The sequence below is a fragment of the Centruroides sculpturatus genome, unplaced genomic scaffold, assembly GCF_000671375.1.
Source record: "Centruroides sculpturatus isolate CEXI.00-Female unplaced genomic scaffold, Cexi_2.0 scaffold54, whole genome shotgun sequence".
In the NCBI taxonomy this organism is placed as follows: Eukaryota; Metazoa; Arthropoda; class Arachnida; order Scorpiones; family Buthidae; genus Centruroides; species Centruroides sculpturatus.
Window position 1 is genome coordinate 558,272 of NW_019384340.1, and position 19,816 is coordinate 578,087.

The 19,816-nt window shown below is 28.4% G+C and overlaps 5 protein-coding genes across 8 annotated transcripts in view; 2 read left to right on the top strand and 3 right to left on the bottom strand.

Annotated features, from left to right (window-relative positions):
- LOC111634108 (cap-specific mRNA (nucleoside-2'-O-)-methyltransferase 2-like) overlaps positions 1–1,216 on the top strand; it is a 28,554-nt gene extending 27,338 nt beyond the window's left edge. The window contains exon 13 of the mRNA XM_023378796.1: positions 1,086–1,216. Within this exon, the coding sequence (XP_023234564.1) occupies positions 1,086–1,165 (80 nt within the window). The 3' untranslated portion in view covers positions 1,166–1,216. The remainder of the gene's footprint in view (positions 1–1,085) is intronic.
- A 2,332-nt stretch (positions 1,217–3,548) lies between these two features.
- Positions 3,549–4,625, bottom strand: LOC111634116 (protein obstructor-E-like; the record flags this gene model as incomplete). Its single annotated transcript, XM_023378808.1, has 4 exons — positions 3,549–3,765; positions 3,843–4,005; positions 4,072–4,260; positions 4,334–4,625. Coding segments are annotated over 4 exons (741 nt in total), but the record flags the coding sequence as incomplete, so codon positions are not given.
- A 2,930-nt stretch (positions 4,626–7,555) lies between these two features.
- Positions 7,556–10,865, bottom strand: LOC111633831 (calcium and integrin-binding family member 3-like). The gene is made up of 6 exons (XM_023378469.1): positions 10,589–10,865; positions 10,392–10,426; positions 10,207–10,324; positions 9,981–10,128; positions 8,935–9,130; positions 7,556–8,858 (listed from the first exon to the last, which is right to left on the bottom strand). The coding sequence occupies exons 1-6, from the start codon at positions 10,637–10,639 to the stop codon at positions 8,837–8,839; spliced, it is 570 nt and encodes a 189-aa protein (XP_023234237.1). The 5' UTR covers positions 10,640–10,865; the 3' UTR covers positions 7,556–8,836.
- Positions 10,866–11,360: 495 nt separating this feature from the next.
- On the bottom strand, positions 11,361–17,355 carry LOC111633781 (ubiquinone biosynthesis protein COQ4 homolog, mitochondrial-like). Of its 4 annotated transcripts, none has more exons than XM_023378438.1 (6): positions 17,236–17,355; positions 16,146–16,289; positions 15,922–16,018; positions 14,084–14,186; positions 13,426–13,649; positions 11,361–12,972 (listed from the first exon to the last, which is right to left on the bottom strand). In XM_023378438.1, the coding sequence occupies exons 2-6, from the start codon at positions 16,198–16,200 to the stop codon at positions 12,813–12,815; spliced, it is 639 nt and encodes a 212-aa protein (XP_023234206.1). In that variant the 5' UTR covers positions 16,201–16,289; positions 17,236–17,355; the 3' UTR covers positions 11,361–12,812. The 4 variants fall into 4 exon arrangements, with proteins under 4 accessions (XP_023234206.1, XP_023234184.1, XP_023234192.1 ...); XM_023378416.1 differs by lacking the exon at positions 17,236–17,355 and adding an exon at positions 16,846–17,140; XM_023378424.1 differs by lacking the exon at positions 17,236–17,355 and adding an exon at positions 16,444–16,824.
- A 380-nt stretch (positions 17,356–17,735) lies between these two features.
- On the top strand, positions 17,736–18,882 carry LOC111634122 (peroxiredoxin-6-like). The gene is made up of 4 exons (XM_023378821.1): positions 17,736–17,794; positions 18,302–18,458; positions 18,522–18,665; positions 18,733–18,882. Exons 1-4 carry the CDS (start codon positions 17,736–17,738, stop codon positions 18,808–18,810), a joined length of 438 nt encoding a protein of 145 aa, XP_023234589.1. The 3' UTR covers positions 18,811–18,882.
- Positions 18,883–19,816: the final 934 nt, after the last annotated feature.

Here is a 19,816-nt window from a genome sequence, read left to right on the forward strand (position 1 = left end):
TGATTCTAAAGCATGATTCTAATTATCTTTGAGGAGTCAGCTTATTATTTAATAAAATATTTTTTTGAAATTATTGTTTTATCCATATTATTTCCAATGTTGATATTAAGATTGGATCTGAGGATGAAGATCCTATTACTTAATGACAATGGTCTCAAAAAATATTTTATTAAATAATAAACTGACTCATTTTAAAAATGCAAATACAAGAAAAGACTAATAAAATGGAATATTTATTTAAATATTTGTCATTCAATCCTACTGATGTTTAGATCTAACATTAAGCAGGCAAACACGAACAGTAACAAAAAAGAACTTTATTAGAAAAGGTTAGAACTGTCACAGACATCCTCGGGCAACACCCGGACAAAATCCAACGAACTTTCGCGCCTTTTCTTTTTTGACGTTGCCAGCCACTCTTGTTGGCAATGTTGCCAGACAGAGTTCGTGATCTTGGCAAGTGTTGCCAGACAGTGTTCAGGATCTCTGGCGCTGGCGGCCACAAATACATCTATAAAAGCAGTTTGTGCAATATAGATACATATTAATTTTTAAGAAATTCTTTTTATTTTACATTTAAAAATAACACTTAAATAATTTATAATTACTTACTGTAGTAAGTAAGTATATTATTTTACACTATACAGGGTGTATCAGTACATTGGTTACAAACTTTCAGGAGAGATAGAGTACACCTAGACTATGGGAAATCACATAGCAATGCATGGTCGGAAATGCTTTCCTGGCACGGTAGCGACGACACAAAACACAAGAAAGGAAGGACACAAACAGGGTGTTTATTATTCTTAATACAGCAAAAATCAAAGAAGGTGTTTGAAATTACGACCTTGGGCCGTGATGCAGGCCTCACATCTCCAGCCAAAGACATCCCAGCATTTTTGCTGTACTAAGAATAATAAAGATGTTTTCTCACTCATAGAATCAAGATTTTATTTTATTAATACTATTATAATATAAAAACTACTAGCATATAAAAAAAAGAAATTTTAATTGATTTTTATTATTGAATTTAAACTATAATTTTCTAAAAATATTTTTAAGATATATCTATTTTTATTTTTCAGAAAAATCATTTTACGGATTTCTACTAGATAAAAATGAAGCATTTATGATTCAAAAATTACATTCAATTTTGAATTGTTGAAAGATTTTAAAAGCAAAATAGTATTTAATACTATAAGAATGAATATTTTTTAAAAAGTTCATAAATAACTTTTTTAAAAAGTCTTTACTGAAGAATAAATGTAATTTATTTTTATATAAGATTTAAAAAAATCTATTTATAATCCTACATAAGACAAATTGTCTTAATTTATAAGAAAAATATAAAGTTAATTTATTTGAATAAATGAATATTTTAATTGTTAAATTGTTCTGCATCCTGATTTTTCAATATTCTAACAGAAACGAAGTTTTAGCAAATACCAGATTTCTCAAAAAAGTCGGTTATTAATAACATAATAACAACTTTTATCATCATTTGTTCAGTTAATGATGATGATAATATGTATTATCATATTAACACGTATATTTAAACAACTTCAAAACTGATACCAACAAATAAATTTTTAGAGAACATCTACAAACACTCTGTATAATTTACTTTCTATTGGTGATTTTAATTAGTAAATGTTAAACATTTTCTGTTATAACTAGCGATGGATTAAACATGATTTTGCAGAGAAATTTGTGCTTTTAAGGACTTAAGACCAACACAAATTGTTTTCATTTATCTATTTGAATATCTCTGTACTAATTATTATCTTAGTCTTTCTACAGTACATTGAGGAGTATTGTGTAATACAGATTTTATGTTATATAATAGATTAATGTCCTGTTATATATAAAAAGGCATCACTAGTCCTTTATATATACATTTTTTTTTCATTTTAAATTTTTTAAACTTGAGTAATAAACTGCAAAAATTGATAAATTTACTACCTGTAAGAGAATGAATCACATAAATTTACCTTAAATAAAGTTAATTAATATTTAATCAACTTATATTACAGTGCTGCTATCTACAACCAATAAATAAATCACTAGCAAAAATTGTAGCTACAATCTGTAATTATATCTTTAATTTATATTACAGTGCTGCTATCTACAACCAATAAATAAATCACTAGCAAAAATTGTAGCTACAATCTGTAATTATATCTTTAATTTATTTAATTTAAAGTTGCTCTCGATTTTAGTAGTGTCTTGCTCCTCCTGTACTGTATATCATACTTTTTCTGATAACATTTTGAGAACAAAGTGAATTTTATAAGTCACTTAGAAGAGGATTCGCTAAGACTTTGCTTCAATAAATGAGTAACTTAATGTTTTAATCTTAACAATTATTAACATAAATTCTGTAATCCTGTTTTAATTTAGTTTATAATTAATAATTTTATAAATTTAACAATAATTTTTCAAACTTTTTGGACCTAATTTGTCTTATAAATAAGATATCCGCCAGTGGCCTAGTGAATGGACACCACCGAACACTGGTAAGGTAGTTTGGGTTCGCACCTGGCTACATGTATCATTTTCCGGGTTTTCTTAACGTTTCTAACACCTGACTATGGGACATTTTCCAATTAAAAAGCCCTTCCGGGAAGCATCCCCCTTGTCATATCGCTGGAGTGTGCATTACCTTATTCCATCAATTCTGTAATTCTTGTAACACTATTCAAGATAATTCAGAAGCCAAATTGATAGAATTGTTAGTTAGAAATTCCAAATAACAAATAAGAAAACGTAACATTTCTTCCTTGTTTGAAATTTCTACGAAAACAGTTGACATCTATTTTCAATTTGTCAAAGAATTTGTGTCAACCAGGGATGCTTCTCTTTATAAAACTAATATAAAAAGTTAACGGCCGAAGAAAACACGTTACACCCTTAATTGTTCAAAGCAATATTTGAGAAAAAGTATGCGTTATACACGAAACTAAAACTGGAAATATAAAGGAAATTATTAAGATAAAATTTTCCAGAATTTTGAAATATTTACATAACTAAATCGTTAAGAAATATGTTAAAAATAATTTGAATATTTTATTTGTATGAGAAGATACTATGAACAATGAATAATTGATGTAATCATTATTATGTATTTATGATAATGAATACAGCAATTAGTCATAACAATATTTATTATTACATTTTATCATTATGAAGTTTACATTTTGTAAGTTAATATTATGAATTGAGCGTTTACAATGGATGAAAGGCAACATCCAACATACTAAAGAGGAGGAGGAGAAAAAATTGAGCATTAATTTGCTATGTTTCTATTATTGTAATTTATAGAATAAAGAGTTGGTTTTTAGAGCTCTGTAGAAAGAATCCATCAGATTTTATATATACACACACACACATCTGAGAAAATAATATAATTTTTAATTAAAAAACATTTTATTGAAAATAAACAATACATTAAAAGTCTTCCTAAATACATCAGGAAAATACAATTTTTAAAAATTCACATGGACCCGATTTTAAAATTTCTCTCTGGAATTTATATTTTATTTCAAAATAAAATTCCTGGAATATTAAATTTTTTTTTAATAAAAATTGTCAAAATACAATAATGCTACATTCTATAAAATTATGATCAAATTTAAATTGATCAAATTAAAATTTTGTTGTAGACAAAACTAGCTTTCGTCGTCGAAATTATTATCTAAATCTGTAGCTGGTTTAGGTGCAGCTGGTCCGAAGCTTTCAGCAGGACGAACACTTCCAGCAGGTTCACTGAAATTAAAAGATATCAATAAAAAAACCCATTTATATTTAATTATTTAAAAAAATAATAATAATAATAAGCTCACCATCCAGGAACAATCTGTGCTAATTCACAAGCCAAATTGATAGAATTGAAAGCCAACCCTGCAGCACATCTCTGCAAACGTGGATAGCCACCAACACATTGCCAATATCTGACGCAAGATTTTGTAATGGATACTCTTCCATTTGATGTATCTTTACATATAGCTATAAATACAAATAATAATTTAAGTCTTTCTCTACCTTTTGTAATAATTCGATAGTTATACTTACGATGTTTTTGGCAATCGGGAACATTATCGGGCCAGTCGCAAGAATGGATGGCTTCGTTGTAGAGAAGCGATAAAGGACATAGATGGATTGTGGCTGTACCATTCCAACATTGCCAATATCTGGTACAGCTTTTCGCGTGTGGATAGAGTCCAAACTGCCACGGACAATGTTCTGTACTAATTGGCGCTTCTATTATCAAAAATAACTTATTAGAATTTAAAAAAAATTTTTAAAGTATGAAGTAACGTTTATAAATACTCACGACCCAAGGGTAATCCTCTTTCGGAACATCCAACTCGATGAGGATAATCGCAATTATCAACCAATCCTCTATTTCTTCCAGAGAATGCTAATCCATTTGGGCAAGTTCTTACTCTAGAAACACCTTGTTCACATTCATAATAGTAATCGCAGAATTGTTCGTGAGGATAGAATCCATCGCCAGAAGAGCAGATGGCATCCCTCTGGGCTCTGTTACCTGAAGAAAGAAAGAAAAAAAAAAGTATAGAAACTATTTCATTGAACTGAATAAAGTTGAAGGATCTTTTATTTATTTAGATTCCATTAGAATATTGGCCTACTAAAATAAATTTCTGATCTGAAGCAATAACAATAAGAAGCTGTCACGGATGAGATTTTTGAGAAGTTGCAGCAATACCAAAAACTTGCGAAATAATATTGTTCGAGCAAAACAAAACAAAAAAAAGCTATCCTCTACTAGTTATCATCTTCGTTCCTGACCTAATTTTTTCTTTAAACAAGAAGTTTGTTAGAAGTAACAACTATTTTAAAATATTACAAAACACCTTATTAATATTCAAATTAACGATTAGTATAGTAATTTACCGAAATATTTAAAATTTTTAAGAGAATTTTTAAATTTCAACATAGAAGGAAATTTTCCTGATAAACTTATTGAGTAATATCGAAGTAAAAAAAATAGCCGGAAGTATTTTTATGTATCTAGGTTTTTTTATTATGTTAAAAACATGTCTGAAGGACCAAAAAAAATTAATTGTATCGGAAAATTTTATTGTTATTATTAATTTAATTCTATATAAGATTATATATAATTTTTTTTAATTAAATGTCTTCAAAAAGGTATTATTTTTTAAAATTAATTCCCTTTATTTCTTACAGAATCAGGTTAAGTAAAGTTTAAGCACCCGTTCTCAGTTACAGGAAAAATTCTCTTAAGAAATAGGAAAATTGTTAATTTTACATTAATTATATGTGTAAGACCCTTAATTGAAAAATTAATTTTTCTATTAAGGGTCCTTCCTATATTTAATTTTTTAAAATTCTTTTGCTTATAAATTAATTAATTTTTTTGCATTTTATAGCTTTTTTTTCTAAAATAATAATATTTTTTTAAATAGACTCAAAAAGGGGAGTTTTAAAGTGAAAAGTTTGCTTAAAAGGCGTTACTATAAAATATTGCTTAATATATAAATATAGAAAATTGTTCATATTTTCCGGAAACTCCTCCATCAGAAAGCTTGTCTAATTATTTTAAATAGCATAATACGATAATAACTGTAATAAAATATCTATTATAAGTAANAAAATTATTCAGTCTTGTTAAAGTATTTTTTAAATACCTTTATACAGTCTTGTAGTCATTGCGGTTGTCTTTTGCTAGGAATAAGCTAGGAGAGTAGCTGGCAGCAATAGGTGTACCTGTTTTGTGCGCGAGAGAAGGTCGAGTCTCTTAAGGGCAAGTACTGACACTACCTATTGACCCTCTTTCTCTTTCACGTGCCTTCTGTCGCCTCAAATTGGATGACACATACAAGTTTTACTAGCTTCCAGAACAAATCACCTTACGTTAAAGAAAAAAAAAAAAAGAAGAAGAAAACTTGAATCGCGTACTCTCTTGTTTCCTGTTTATGCAGGAATGCGTTGAAAGTTAATACATAAAGGAAAAGGAAAATTAATAAAGGATCTTTTATATTGTAAAGTGAGAAGGAGAATGACTGATGAGTCGAGTTTTTCCTGTTTTTATTAAATATTAATCGCAATTTTAAATACCTTTCCCTTGCTAAATTCTTGTGTTCTGATAAGGACGAATGGCTCGATAGAGGGATTATATATATATATGTAAATTCTACGTGGATTTACACTTTATATATATATATATATATATTGTCAGTTATGTAGGTAAGACGTAAAGGTCCCCCAAGTAAGTGTTTGTTAGCCTTGAGACGGGGTCTTGGATAGATCCGGGTCCCCGATACAACTGATGTCTGCCTGTAAGGTTAATTGCGTCATTGTGCATTATAGAAAGATGATAAATAGCATCAGATATGTCAGATCTGAAAATGGGATCTTGAGTCACAAGTTCTAGATCATTTTTTACAATAACCTCTTCAGTGTTTAAATCGAAATATATAAGTGATGTTAGATTAATTCATTCTTTAATTTTTATTTATTTATATATAAAAGTAAGGAAATGTAAAGGTAAGAATGTTGGCGAAATTTTAAAATGAATAAAATAGGTCGATAGAAAGATAAAAAGAGGATAAAATATCCGACATCCCATAGTAAATTTTCTTAATTGGCATACCTGTTGTAAGGTTAGCTAATTATAAATATGTCTAATAATTAGCATGTTAAAAATAGTCTTATTTCCTCGATAAACATAAGAAAAAAAGCTTAAAATAATCGTTTATCTTAAATCTAAATTAATCATCGCATCATTTTCTACGACACTATGACATTGTTTCTTAAATTTTAAAATTAGTAACACGAGTTAAATCTTCCCGGATAAATAATAATCGATTATTATCCAGTAAAATCGAATTTAATAGCGAGGTTGCGGCCGAAGTTTTCATCTGTAAAACGTGAACGTCGAACGTCGAGCGCCGCTTATAAGATGCGGCGCTCGACGTTCGAGGTTCACGTTTTACAGATGAAAACTTCGGCCGCAACCTCGCTATTATTAATGTTAATATAACTGGATATTGCTGGATGAAATTATAAATAATTCGGATTAAAATCGAGGAAAATTCCACATATTCTTATTGATATTCAGTATAGATACCTATAAATCAAATCTATGCCAAGAATACCGATATTATAATAATTATTATTTTGTATTCTAAAAACATATAAATAATATATACATATATATATATTTTTTTTCATATTCAAAAATTCAGTTAACGTGTCTATAAACAACACCATTATATGACAGATCCGAAATACTTTTTCCTTTAAAGATATATTTCCTTCCTGAAAAGCAAACTGGATTTCTCGGCCCGCTGAACTTTGACCTTTGATATGCAGAAGTGACACGAAGCGAATTTATTTATTTTTTATTTTTTCTATAATTTTAAACCTAAGATAGAACTCTGTACCGCTGAATAATATGCTAATTTCGTGTTCTTTCCTGTTGCTTAATATAAATAAGTTATATTAAGTTAACTTATTTAAAAAAAGAAGTAAATAATCGATGCTAAGAGGATAAATCAAGCTCACTCGATAGAATTTTTCAACTTTATTTAACTGTATTCATGTACAGAAGATTTAAATATGTTTAGTTTTTTGGAAAAAGTGAGGACAGACAGACAGATATATCAGAAACAGGAATAAAATAAAATAAAATAAACTTTAATTGGATAGCTTGTAAGAGGATTACGTAATTTTAAGTGAAAGTATAAGGTAAGATAAAGGTTAAAAATGTCGTCTCGGAGACAATAGGTTAAAAACTTTCCCTTGAATGACATCACAACGGTCGTGATGCGACCATCCTTTTTCTATAGAATTGTCCTTGTCCTTAACATTGCGACTTTCAAGGTTAATACAGATAGCATCTTTAAAATACAATAATGATGAATATTATTTAAAATAAAGACGAAAAATGTTAGGGATATTTTTTTTGTAAGATTTAACAAGTTTTTTTTTTTACATTCTGGATGTCGTGCCAAGTGACATAGTTTTGGATCTTTCATGTCGCTTTTCTAAACGAGTTTTGAACGACTAAAAATAAATATTTCAAATTTTTATTATTACGTCCCTTTGAATAACGAATTTAAAAATTATTCAGTCTTGTTAAAGTATTTTTTAAATACCTTTATATACAGCAGAAAAATTAAAATGCATTCGAGCTCGTGTTAATGGAATCAATGCTTAATTTCTCATGTTTCTACGAAAGGGAATATTCTTAGAATCATAACCTTATTATTATTATTATTTTTTTTTTCATAATAATCGCTTCTCATTAGCGTGGGTTAAGCATAAAAGCATTACTTATTATAAGCATGAGTAATTTCTTTGTTATGCGCTGATATAATTCAACGTTAAAATCGCTTTATGTAATGATTTTCAATGGTGAAAGAAACATTTTTATTTATAAATTAGAGACGTTTATGTATACTTTAGACATAAAATGATATATTTTTCAGGTTTCATTCTTTTAACATTCTTTAAATTAGTGATTTTTAAACGTGTCTCGCAAGACGAACATTAGATCCATGACCCATTTCTCTGTAACCTCAATGAAGATAAGTTCCTACGTTTTTTAAAAAATATATTTTTGGACATTTATAATAGCTAATGAGAAAAAATATGTTGTATGACTAGATTCTGTTTAAACTTTTATGTAGGGTAAAATATACCTAAACGTAGCTTAGAAGATTAAACTTTAATTTTAATATTCTAATTCTCTAAACCGTGTCGAATTCTTTTTAAATTTAAACTGTTAATCCTATTCTAATACTGATATGTTGATTCTTGGTCCAGCCAGAACTATTAGATCCATTCTTTAGATTCTTATGTGAAAAGTGCTATAAAAAAATAAGAAATGTTTTTGTTTAAATAATAATTTAATGGACAGATTATTTGAATTATTGAAATTAATACCTGAGAAAATCCGGTGCTCTAGAAATCACGTGTTCGAATTCCATAAATGATAATTTTCCATCGTCATCAACGTCACCCTCCTCTAAAACCTTTTCGCAGGCAAGCTGCACTTCTTCGGGCGTTAGTTCATTTTTAGTTAGAGCCACCACAGCTTGCTGAAGATCGTAATTTCCTATAAATTGATCTCCATCGTAGTCTATAATATATATGAAATTTATTAATAAGTAATTAAAATAGAACAGGGAAAGTTCTGTTTTAATATATTAAATGTATTACTTATAACTAAAAAAATTCATATTTTAAGCATTTTGAGTAGATTTTAGTTTATTTCTTTTAGTAAACATTTGGTTCATTTAATAAAGTTTACATATTAAATGCTATTTGTTGAATAAATACACAAATTTCAGTTTAAACGTGGCTTTAGGGTCTAGGGTAATCGGGTGTCTCAGACACAAATATTTGCTTGACAACACTGGAAATCTAATACTACCTGTACGATATCAACTATCTTAGGAATAGGTTTCACATTATATAAACCTGTACGATATCAACTATCTTAGGAATAGGTTTCACATTATATAAACCTCACAAATCCATCATTTTTGTAGAGTTTACAGTGTCCTAGCTACAGAGGGGTGAGGTTTCTGAGGTGACTGTCAGCTTCCCAACTTATTGCTGTATGCAGTAGACATATGTAATACATAATTTTCCTTTAATCATGTAAGCTTAGGCTACTATTACGTTTTACACGTAGATTATACTGGCTAAAAAAGTGAAGTACGTCCTATAAACCACCAGTCATTTTCTGTGTCGTGTTTACGTCTTTTTTTTAAACCTTGCATTATCAGATAATGTAAACCTATTTTTAACAGATTAAATGAATAATAATCAGCCATACCAAGCTTGAAAAAGTTAAAAAATGAAAACGAAGGTGTTCATATAGGCACTCTTACTTGTCCCTCATTTATTAATCTATCCTTCTAATGATTTATCCTTGGCTTAGAGACCGAGTGTTTATTATATCGTAACGTAGATTACTAACTCACCGTAAATTTTGAAAGCGTAGACGACTTTTATATCTCTCGGAGCTTGTTCGCTGAGCACCGAAAGCATGTCCAAGAAATCGTCAAAAGTCATGTTACCACTTCCATCATGGGAAAATACTTTACATATTCTCTGACGAAATGGATTTTCCTAAAAGATAATACATTGATTAATTTATTAAAGAAAGAGTTTAATATTTTAGAAGTAGTGTTTTTATTTTTACATTACCTTAAGTTCAGGCATTTTCTCCACTTTCTCCAAAGAAACAACAACTGTGTGCGCTTCATCTCCTGTCATAACCTGAGGAACGTTTTGAGGGTCTAATTCTCGATACCTCTTTTGTACCCTTAATTTACATAATATTTAATTAATTATTTTAAATATACGTACAATTACAGAATGAGTATAAATACCTCAATATTTCCTTCCTAGTAAAAAATGTACAGTCCTATAATGTTAATTATTTTATAAATTATACAATAGTATACATGATAAATACATTAAAATTATACGTGTACATAAGGGACAAAATTGCTTTATGGTACTAATTGAATAAACTTGTATATTTTAATTATTATTTTAAAAAAATGTGGGAAGAAAGGGAGCTTACTTGATAGTCTTCGAGCTGTTCTTCTGTAAAAGTGACAACTTTGTTTCCCATGGATTTTCATCTGACTGACCGAAATCATTGTGGAAGGATGGAAGATGGCAATTTCTCAACCACACCCAATCTCTAGATAACACATTCGGAGACAACGCCCTAAAGGATGTACGAACACCATTAAATATTCAGCATCTTTCTCAGGAATCAAAACTAATATCTGGCAATTTCCGTTGATTTCTGAATTCTTTATATCCATAAAAAAAAAAATAGAAAGAAAATCGTCTCGACTAAAATGAGGACTTTTAAATGACACTTGCACTTAAACTTTAAGCAATTTGCATTTTATATCAATGCTATAAATTTCCCATTTTAAAATTTAAACATTTTTACATCGATAACGATCGATAATCTCTATTTCTTTAAAAAAAAAAAAGAAAGAAAAAAAACTATACAGTTGTAAAGGGGCCTCTATTCTAAAGTTTCCTATGTCTTATTGAGCCTCAAGCATATTTAGATCAAATTGAGGTCGGATAAATTCGATAATTTATGATTAATATCAACGTTTTGTTATCAAAATAATAGGTTTTCTATATAATAAAACATATTAAACATATATTTAATTAGAAAATCCAAATATTTAACGTATAATGCGCACTTATAGTTTATCTTCTTTAATAGTTTCTCAGTAAACTTTCTATAATATATATATAATNTAGTATAATAATGTTTTATGATGATACTTTTGTAACTATTTATAGTAATCAAAGTCAGCAATGACAAAAAAACAGAATGTGCATTATGGTAAATTAATCCAAGATTACACAAAACCAATGAACCTGCATAAAAGAACTACTCACTTTGTACTCATTTGAGAAACAAATGTTTTTGTCTGTTTTTAAAAGGACGTTCTCAGGCTGGTGTTCTAAAATTCGAATTGCACATTTTTGGAATGAATCATAAACTTTACATAATCATTGATGATTGGAGGATGGTGATTGGTGGAATGTTTGTACATAGCAACTTGTGTGGTATGTGGAATATATATATATATATACATACACACCACAGGTTCAGGATTGAGTCCTCCTCTACAGGTTCTGCCTGAGTCCCTGGCATATGTCTACAAGGCCTTTTGATATGTCAGCTTTTCCTTTAGACAGGTGGTAATGTGCTGACGTGGCTCCTATGTATTCTAATTTTTCATTGGATTTCTTGTCTATACAAGGGATGGAATATATCACTGGTGAATATTGCCAAGTTGTCAGATCTTTGGTATTTTTAATTAGATTAAATATGGATGGGCTCCTTTTGAGGGCCATATTGGTGTTGTAGTTGCAGGCTGTTTCTCTGTGTATAGAAGTTAATCATGCATTATATGTTACCACCTTATATATATCTGGAGCAGGTTGGGAGCTAGAAAGGACTCATCAAGCATCATGTTATGCATAATGCTTGATGAGCCCTTTGATGATTTTTTTATTGTAACCATGACTGACTGCCTGTTTTACAATGTTGTTAAATTCCTGTTGTCTTCATCTTGAATCTATTATGTGTGTATGTTCTTCAGATCAAGGAGTTAAATGCCAACCTAAAAGATTAGGGATCATGAGAACTTGACAGTATGAATTGGGATTGAACCCTGACATGAAGGTCCATTTCAATTGGGCCAAAATTATACATAGAACAGTGGATAGATCATGTATCACATATCAGATATCTGGAGTTAATAGAGATCTACAGGGTGGCCCAAAAATCAAAACCATCAAGTATAAAGAGGAGGACTCAATCTTGAACCTGTGGAATATATATATATATATATAACAGAAGCACATACCATGCAAGTTGTTATGTACAAACTTTCCACCAATCACCATCCTCCAATCATTGATGACTATATTTAGTGTAGGTATTATGAAGTGTATTATAGAGAATATGAGGTTATGCATATAATCATGTAGATGGCAGTGTAGTTGCTATACCTCATTCAGCTATATGCACCTTGGGTTTACCAATACAGCTACTACGCAAATGCTTTGTTGGACGACCTTCAACTCTTCGAAGTTAAAATTTCAGGTATATCTTTACATATAAATACTATATATTTATTTCTAATTCTGATTTTAATGTTATAAAAAATATGTCATGTATTAATATAATTATTTTATTGTAAACATTTGATTTTCTTTTTACAATGCATTTAATGATATATAATTATGTAGTCTCAAAACTTTTACTTAAAAGTTGGTGGAGTTAAGATGTTTAACTCTTTATATAAATCTTCTAATGGCTGTTCCCAACGTTGTTCATAATATACATTCATAAAGAATTTTGCTTTATACGAACATTCTAAGGCCCAAGGTAAATAAGTCATCAGGTATTTTTGTCTTTGGCTGGAAAAAATAATAATTAGTTGTTAGTCACAAACATTTTCAAAAAATGCAATCAAATTGCAAAAGTTTAATTGATATGCCATTTATAAATAGATTTTGGAAATGTTTAAACAATTGTATACAATTGTACAGAATGACAATAATAATTAGAATTATCCTGCAATATTTATTCATTTATTTTGTTTTCTTCTATTGAAAAAAATTTAAAAATTTATAATTTTATGTCTCTAAAATTATAACTGTTACTATTATTATTTTGCTCTGTATAATCTTGCAATTCAAATATTTTTTAACACAATGGTAGAACATATTTGCATCACACATGGATTATACCTGTCATAATATGTAATTATTAGTATTTATAATTTAAAATTAAACCAGTTACGAAGGAAAATGAAAACCAAACTATTAAAAAATTTTTTCTTCTGAGCTTCAGAATAAATGAAATTTTACCTTTTAGTAAATCTTATTGGTCCAAATACTCCACCTGCAATACACATAGGTAAGCCAGTTTGAATGCCTTCAATCCACTTAACGACAACTTCTCCCATCATATTTATAGGCATGTTTAATATAGCATGAATTAAATCATGAACTTCTCTATATCTTTGCATTACATAAGCCAATTCTACATTGTCAACAAAATGAACTGGTTGTCGAGTATCTGGACTAACTTTCTGAAATATAAATTAATTTAATTTGATATTTATTCAAATTGTATAGTCTTAAATCAACTTTTGCAATTTTCTCTTGTATACGTGCATATTAAAGTACTGTATTATTGACTAATTTAAAATTCCTAACACCTTAATGGAAGTATTTATAGGTGACAATTATTTTATATTAAAATTTTATAATTTCCAAATAGTTACTTCCTACAGGGATTCCAAAAAAATTTTTTTTGGAATTCCTAGGAAACTATTTGGAAATTATAAAACTAACTATATAAATATTTTAAATGAGTGAATGATGATTGACTTTGATTCAATATAATTTGAAATACATATAATTATAATTGAAATCATAATAAGGAAGATAGAATTTATTATTATATTACATTTATGTACATTTTCTGTGTACCTTATTTCAAACAATAAAATTGAAAACTTACATTTTTGTTAAGAAAGGAAAAATAAGCGTGACCTAAAGTTCCGTCTGGAAGTTTTTGTAAAAACCTTAAATCAATAGTTTCGCTATTAATTCGTGGCTTATCCCTGTAATTAAATGTTTTTATTATGATTGTTCATAATAATAATAAGCTACATTTAAATTTCTGTTTATATTATTTAACAGTTATTATTCTGTATATTTTAAATTTTATAGTAAAATACAAAGGTATGTGCTAAAATTGTTTCCTTTTTTTCCTATCTCATTGCTTTTACCATAAATTATTAATTTTATAATTGTAATTTTAATTAATAATAATGCTAATAATTTCACAATTTTTGGGCTTGTCATACATAACAGCCTTTTCTATTACTACTTTTTATTATATTTGTCAAGATGCATATTGGACCAATAGTCCCTCTTCAATTGGCTTTTTTCAATGTTTACAAATTTATAAACTACACCTTCTGTTTAAAGAAGGTTAGTTTATAAATTTGGATATACTGTAGTTGTTCAGAACAAAATTATAATGAGGGTTTGAAATTAGACAAATATTTGGACAATAGGGCAGAAGGAACAAGCAATAACAGAACAGTGTCATTGGAGTGGTTTAAACTCAAAGTAGTTTAATAATAACGTATTTGGAACAAAGTTGGATAAAAGAATGAATTGAAAATAAGTTGTTTTGAATGAAAGAAATAAGTGGGTTTTATATAAAAATCAGTAATTATTAAAAATTATATATTAATAGTTTTTAATAGTATCAAATTAAAAGTCAAGAAGAAAAGAAGATAAGAACAAAAATGTTTAGTTGAAAAATTTAATTAAGTTAATTCAGTTCTATACAATGTAGTTTAAGGATAATTATCAGCAAAATGTGTGGTATAATAATTGTTATAAAAGTCAGTTTTTGCTTTAAATTTATTTGGAAACATCAAAAAAAGCCAACTGAAGAGAAACCATTAGTCTGAAATGCTTCTTAACAAATATAATATAAATTAGTAACTAGAAAAGGCTGTATATGTGCAGTTGTTGCTCTGGAAAATTTTAAAAAATTGCCATTCATTTTGCCAGTTTTAAATTTTTTCACCACCAGTTTTACTTACTAATCAATGCAGGTGCTAGTAGCCTTATTGGTTTGGAGTTTGGAAAGTAAAAGTAACATGTTAAGTGGTCACTTAGAAATAGGAATCATTTTTGAATAACTTTTTAATGAATAATTCAAAATAACACATTTGATCACAATGCTTAAACACTATTTCACAGGTTCTGTCATATCTAAATTTTTCGCTTTAGCTGAAGCGTGCTTTACGATTCAATTTCACCCTGAATGTTGAAATAAGTGGACTAAGGTTTCTATCGCCACTTTAATAAAAATATTGCCAAGTGGTGATTTTGGTGCTATGCAGCACAACCTGTATAGGTGTGATAATCCCATAAAGTTGTGAAATTATTAATTTTATAAATGTAATTTTAATTGGTAATAAGGATACTAAAATTCGTTATATGGATAATTATATTATTCTTTCGGCTACACTTTTGTAACATTTTAAACAATTTTTTAATGGGGCCACTATCACTTCTCTGGTTGTTTCAAAGATTTAATTCTAACAGATATTTATAGATACATACTATAACAATCTGAAGTTCAAAAGTTGTATAAAAATACTAAAGCATAATATTTTTATGAATTTGAATGAACTGTATTTAGCAAATAATCTACTATATGAATGTTTAAATTTTAAATTTCATTTAAAATTTAAACATTCATGTAGTAGATTATTAGCTAAATAACAGGTTAAAATTTTATATGAATTTATAACAAATGCAATTATTATATACCTAAGAATAGCTTGTCCTTCTGGATCTTTTAGCATCTTTTTATGTATATTTTTTAAAGCTAAATAACCTGTTGTTTCTCCTAAGACTGCAACCATATCTATAAATGAAAATAATAAATAAATCCTATTTTGAATACACATGCTTTCTCAAATGTTAGTGTTATAATAATACATGAAACAAATTAAGAATTACATTAGTTAAATTTAAATTTTCCAAACTGTTACCATCTCGATAAGGATCTGCAATTGCCATTGTTGCAGAACCAATAGTGAGCAACATTTTTTGAAAGATAGAAGTTGGAATGTGTTCTGGATAAAGTGAATTCTGTGATGTATTGTCATTGTCATTCTGTAAATTATCTTTAGTTTCTGAAAATAAAAAAAAATCATTAATTAATTAATGCATTTACAAAAATAATTTCTTAACATTACAAATGACAGTTGAAATATGATTAATTGATGATTTGACAAAAACAGGTATGCACATGGATAAAATTTAATTTAAAAAATACAGTATATACACCATTCCAGTAAAACAATAACTCCAACAGTGACTGACCAGGTTTTTGCTTGTTCAGATTTGTCATTATTCATCTTTGATGTTTATGTTTTGCAAATAGATCTACAGATATACACAAATAAATTTTGCCAAAAATAATTGGAAAATCTATTATTAGTAGTATTTCCTTTGAATAAAATACAATAAGACCTTGCTTTGTGGCCATCCATGAAATTTCCCTGTAAAAGTGCCTACATTTTAATACATCAAACTCCAAAATGCAGTTTGATTTATTAAAATATAGGCACTTTTACAGAAGGAGCATAAAGACAACTTTTAATTAATAAGCATACGAACTTTGTGACTATTCTATGTACAGTACAAAATGCATAAACACAAATATTACGTTTAAAAACAATTAGATACCCGAATGAAGTTTTGTAGAAGAGAAGTGATCGGGATTAAAGTCAGGATTTGTAAAATCCGTAAACATTCGAATTACATTTCTGTTTAAATTAATATTAAACTTTTTTAAGAAACGACACATGTTTAACATCGACGCCATTTTAAGTGTTATAGCGCCCTCTGAGTATTTCGAACAAATTGATCGGAGATATAATTACTGTACGTAAAACAGTGGTGTCTCGTACTTCGAATTTAATTTATTCTAGGGACCGTTCGAAGTCCGAAACAATTTTCTCCATTAGAAATAATGAAAAATTAATTAAAATGGGGCCCCATTAAATGCAAGCTATATTTCACTACAAAAATATATTCAAACAAATTGTTAATTCTATTAATATTTAAAATTTTTACCTTCTACTATTAAAAGTCATTTTTATATGTCGACGGTGGATACTTTTACATACCGGTACACAATTTCACTGACAATAGACAAAATTTTAAACAACAGATCTGATCTCAACGTTTTTAAAAAATATCTTTGTTAATTAAATAACTTTTGATTCAGTTTCTTTATTGGGAGGCAATTTGAAAAAATTATAGATCTATAAATCCCCACTGTTGTCCGTCTATCCTTCCGTAATCTCGAGAACGGTGTTAGATAGATAAAAGTCGCAAACGGATGGAAAGCTTTAGGGGAAGATGGTCCCGTCTAACTATATACTGACTTCAAAATTTTCTCCTGAACAGATATATATACATGACCGGCATGACTTAATTGTTAACAGGAAAAGCATGATGTACAGGGGGTATGACAGTACTAAACTTAAGTGCATTGTGACGATGTAACAATAAATAATAACTCGCGTTTTACTTAGAATCGAGCTAAATTTAGCGTATTACAACACCATATAATGGACAAACGTCGAATCATAAACGTTTATAATTATAATGAGAAAGTCGTTTTTTCATTGTGAGTAAACTTAATACATGTATTAAAAATATTTTTTCAATTAGAATATACAGTAGAACCTCGATTATCCGCCCCCCGATCAATCGACCCCTCGGTTAACCGACCGTCCTAGTCGGCAAATTTCAAATGTCCGCTAGTGATGTGGCGCTACAATATTTGGCTATGTCTTGGCTACTTTAATATTATTTTTACGTGTTTTAGCTGGCAACACTCATTCGACCNTTTTAATTACAATTTTAAAACTTGCAATTTGATAGTGATTAAAAATATATGAATTCTGTTATAGTTTAAATAAGTTTTTATAAAATAAATTGTATGGTGCATTAATATGAAATTAACAATAGCAATGTATTATGTTAATGTATATACATTAATTTAATAATTATAAAATATAAAAATTAAGTAATTTACAATATTCTTATTATGGTACAAAGAAATTATGAAAATTAAATATGTAATTTGATAATTATGTGAAATTTTTTTTAAATTGTTTGGTTTTTTTTTTAGTTGGGCTATTCTATTTTCTCATCCTGCTGATTTTACTCCTGTATGTACAACAGAACTTGGACGGGTAGCAAAATTAGTTCCTGAATTTAATAAACGTGGTGTGAAATTAATAGCTCTTTCCTGTGATAATGTTGATAGCCACAAGGGATGGATTAAAGTAAGTTTTTTTTAATAATTAAATAAATTTAACTAAAGAAATAAATTATGTATTATATTTTAGGACATATGTTCTTTTTCTGAACTTAATAGTGAAGAATTTCCATATCCTATTATATCAGATGAAGGACGAGATTTGGCAGTTCAACTAGGCATGATTGATCCTAAAGAAAAGGATGAGAAGGGTTTACCACTAACATGTCGTGCTGTATGTAAAAATAAATTTTAAAATAGAATGAAAATTAATATTGAAATTTTTTGAATTTATTTTATAGGTTTTTATAATTGGACCAGACAAGAAATTGAAATTATCAATTTTATATCCTGCAACTACTGGTAGAAATTTTGAGTAAGTACATAATGTTTAACTTTATATATACTTTATTTCATACTTCTAACCCTTTTTATTATATATTATATTACTGTACAGTGGAACCTCTATATTTATCATTAATCTATTACTAAGAACCTAATGAATATGGAATATGACAAATATAGAAACAATTTTTCTCATAATAAATAACTGATATTCAATTAGTCCGTTACCATCCTAAAAAAAGGTACAAGAATTAAAAATTATGTTGTTTGTAAAACTTTATTGTACTAAATAAATACAGTATAGTGGTAGAAGGGGAAGAAGAGTAAGGTTATTATTGTTTAGAAGAAGACATACCATCAATTAAAACATTAGGTAATTCCTATTATGATTATGGAGTCTGTTTTGCCAACGATTCAGTGGCACTTGATTTAATAAAGAACTTGTCCAGTATTGTCTGCTTTTTAAAACCTTTCTGAAGTAGGCAATAATAATTTTTTTTCCTACCTCTATTGTTGTTTTACCAGCTTTCCTTTTTTTTGCNTTATTATTATATATTGTTTTAACTAGGACAAAATTAATTAATTTATTTGTATTCATTCAGGTACTAGAAATCAGAATTGTCTTAAAGGTTGGCTTCTTCTTTGAATTTGTTAGTGTTGCTGGATAGTTTACATCTTAAAAATCAATTCAAACTACAGTTAAACACAAGTGCCCTATCTCGGATTAGTGAGGGATGGTGAAACACGCTAATTCCACATTCATGCTGGGACCCATTAGACCCACTAGGTCCGGGCCTAGCGGCGCAAGAGTTTGGAAGGCGAAAAAATACAAAATAATAGTAATAAAATGAATGTGGCCCCTATTTAGATGTTAAAAAAGCGCAGGGGGTCGCAAACTGGAGGCCCACGGCCCGGATACAGTCGATTAAGGCTTCATATCCGGCCGCGGCCTTTGGGATTTCTTTTCTAAAAATCAATGTTTTCAACGTCTAGCGAGTATTAAAACAGAAAAAATTCAAACTTCTAACTGTTTACATAATT

What these genes read in the sequence shown, in the direction of transcription:
- LOC111633781 (XM_023378416.1), bottom strand. Translation starts at nt 16,984, where the DNA reads ATGGCGTCGATGTTAAACATGTGTCGTTTCTTAAAAAAGTTTAATATT. An exon ending in TTTCCTTTCTTAACAAAAAT is followed by an intron (nt 13,650 to 14,083) that starts GTAAGTTTTCAA and finishes TTTATATTTCAG; the next exon opens with AAAGTTAGTCCAGATACTCG. An exon ending in CCAATAAGATTTACTAAAAG is followed by an intron (nt 12,973 to 13,425) that starts GTAAAATTTCAT and finishes TATTTTTTCCAG; the next exon opens with CCAAAGACAAAAATACCTGA.
- LOC111633831 (XM_023378469.1), bottom strand. Translation starts at nt 10,639, where the DNA reads ATGGGAAACAAAGTTGTCACTTTTACAGAAGAACAGCTCGAAGACTAT. An exon ending in AGAAAATGCCTGAACTTAAG is followed by an intron (nt 10,129 to 10,206) that starts GTAATGTAAAAA and finishes ATTATCTTTTAG; the next exon opens with GAAAATCCATTTCGTCAGAG. An exon ending in AGAGCACCGGATTTTCTCAG is followed by an intron (nt 8,859 to 8,934) that starts GTATTAATTTCA and finishes ATTTTTTTATAG; the next exon opens with CACTTTTCACATAAGAATCT.
- LOC111634122 (XM_023378821.1), top strand. Translation starts at nt 17,736, where the DNA reads ATGGACAAACGTCGAATCATAAACGTTTATAATTATAATGAGAAAGTC. An exon ending in GAGAAAGTCGTTTTTTCATT is followed by an intron (nt 17,795 to 18,301) that starts GTGAGTAAACTT and finishes TTTTTTTTTTAG; the next exon opens with TTGGGCTATTCTATTTTCTC. An exon ending in TACCACTAACATGTCGTGCT is followed by an intron (nt 18,666 to 18,732) that starts GTATGTAAAAAT and finishes TTTATTTTATAG; the next exon opens with GTTTTTATAATTGGACCAGA.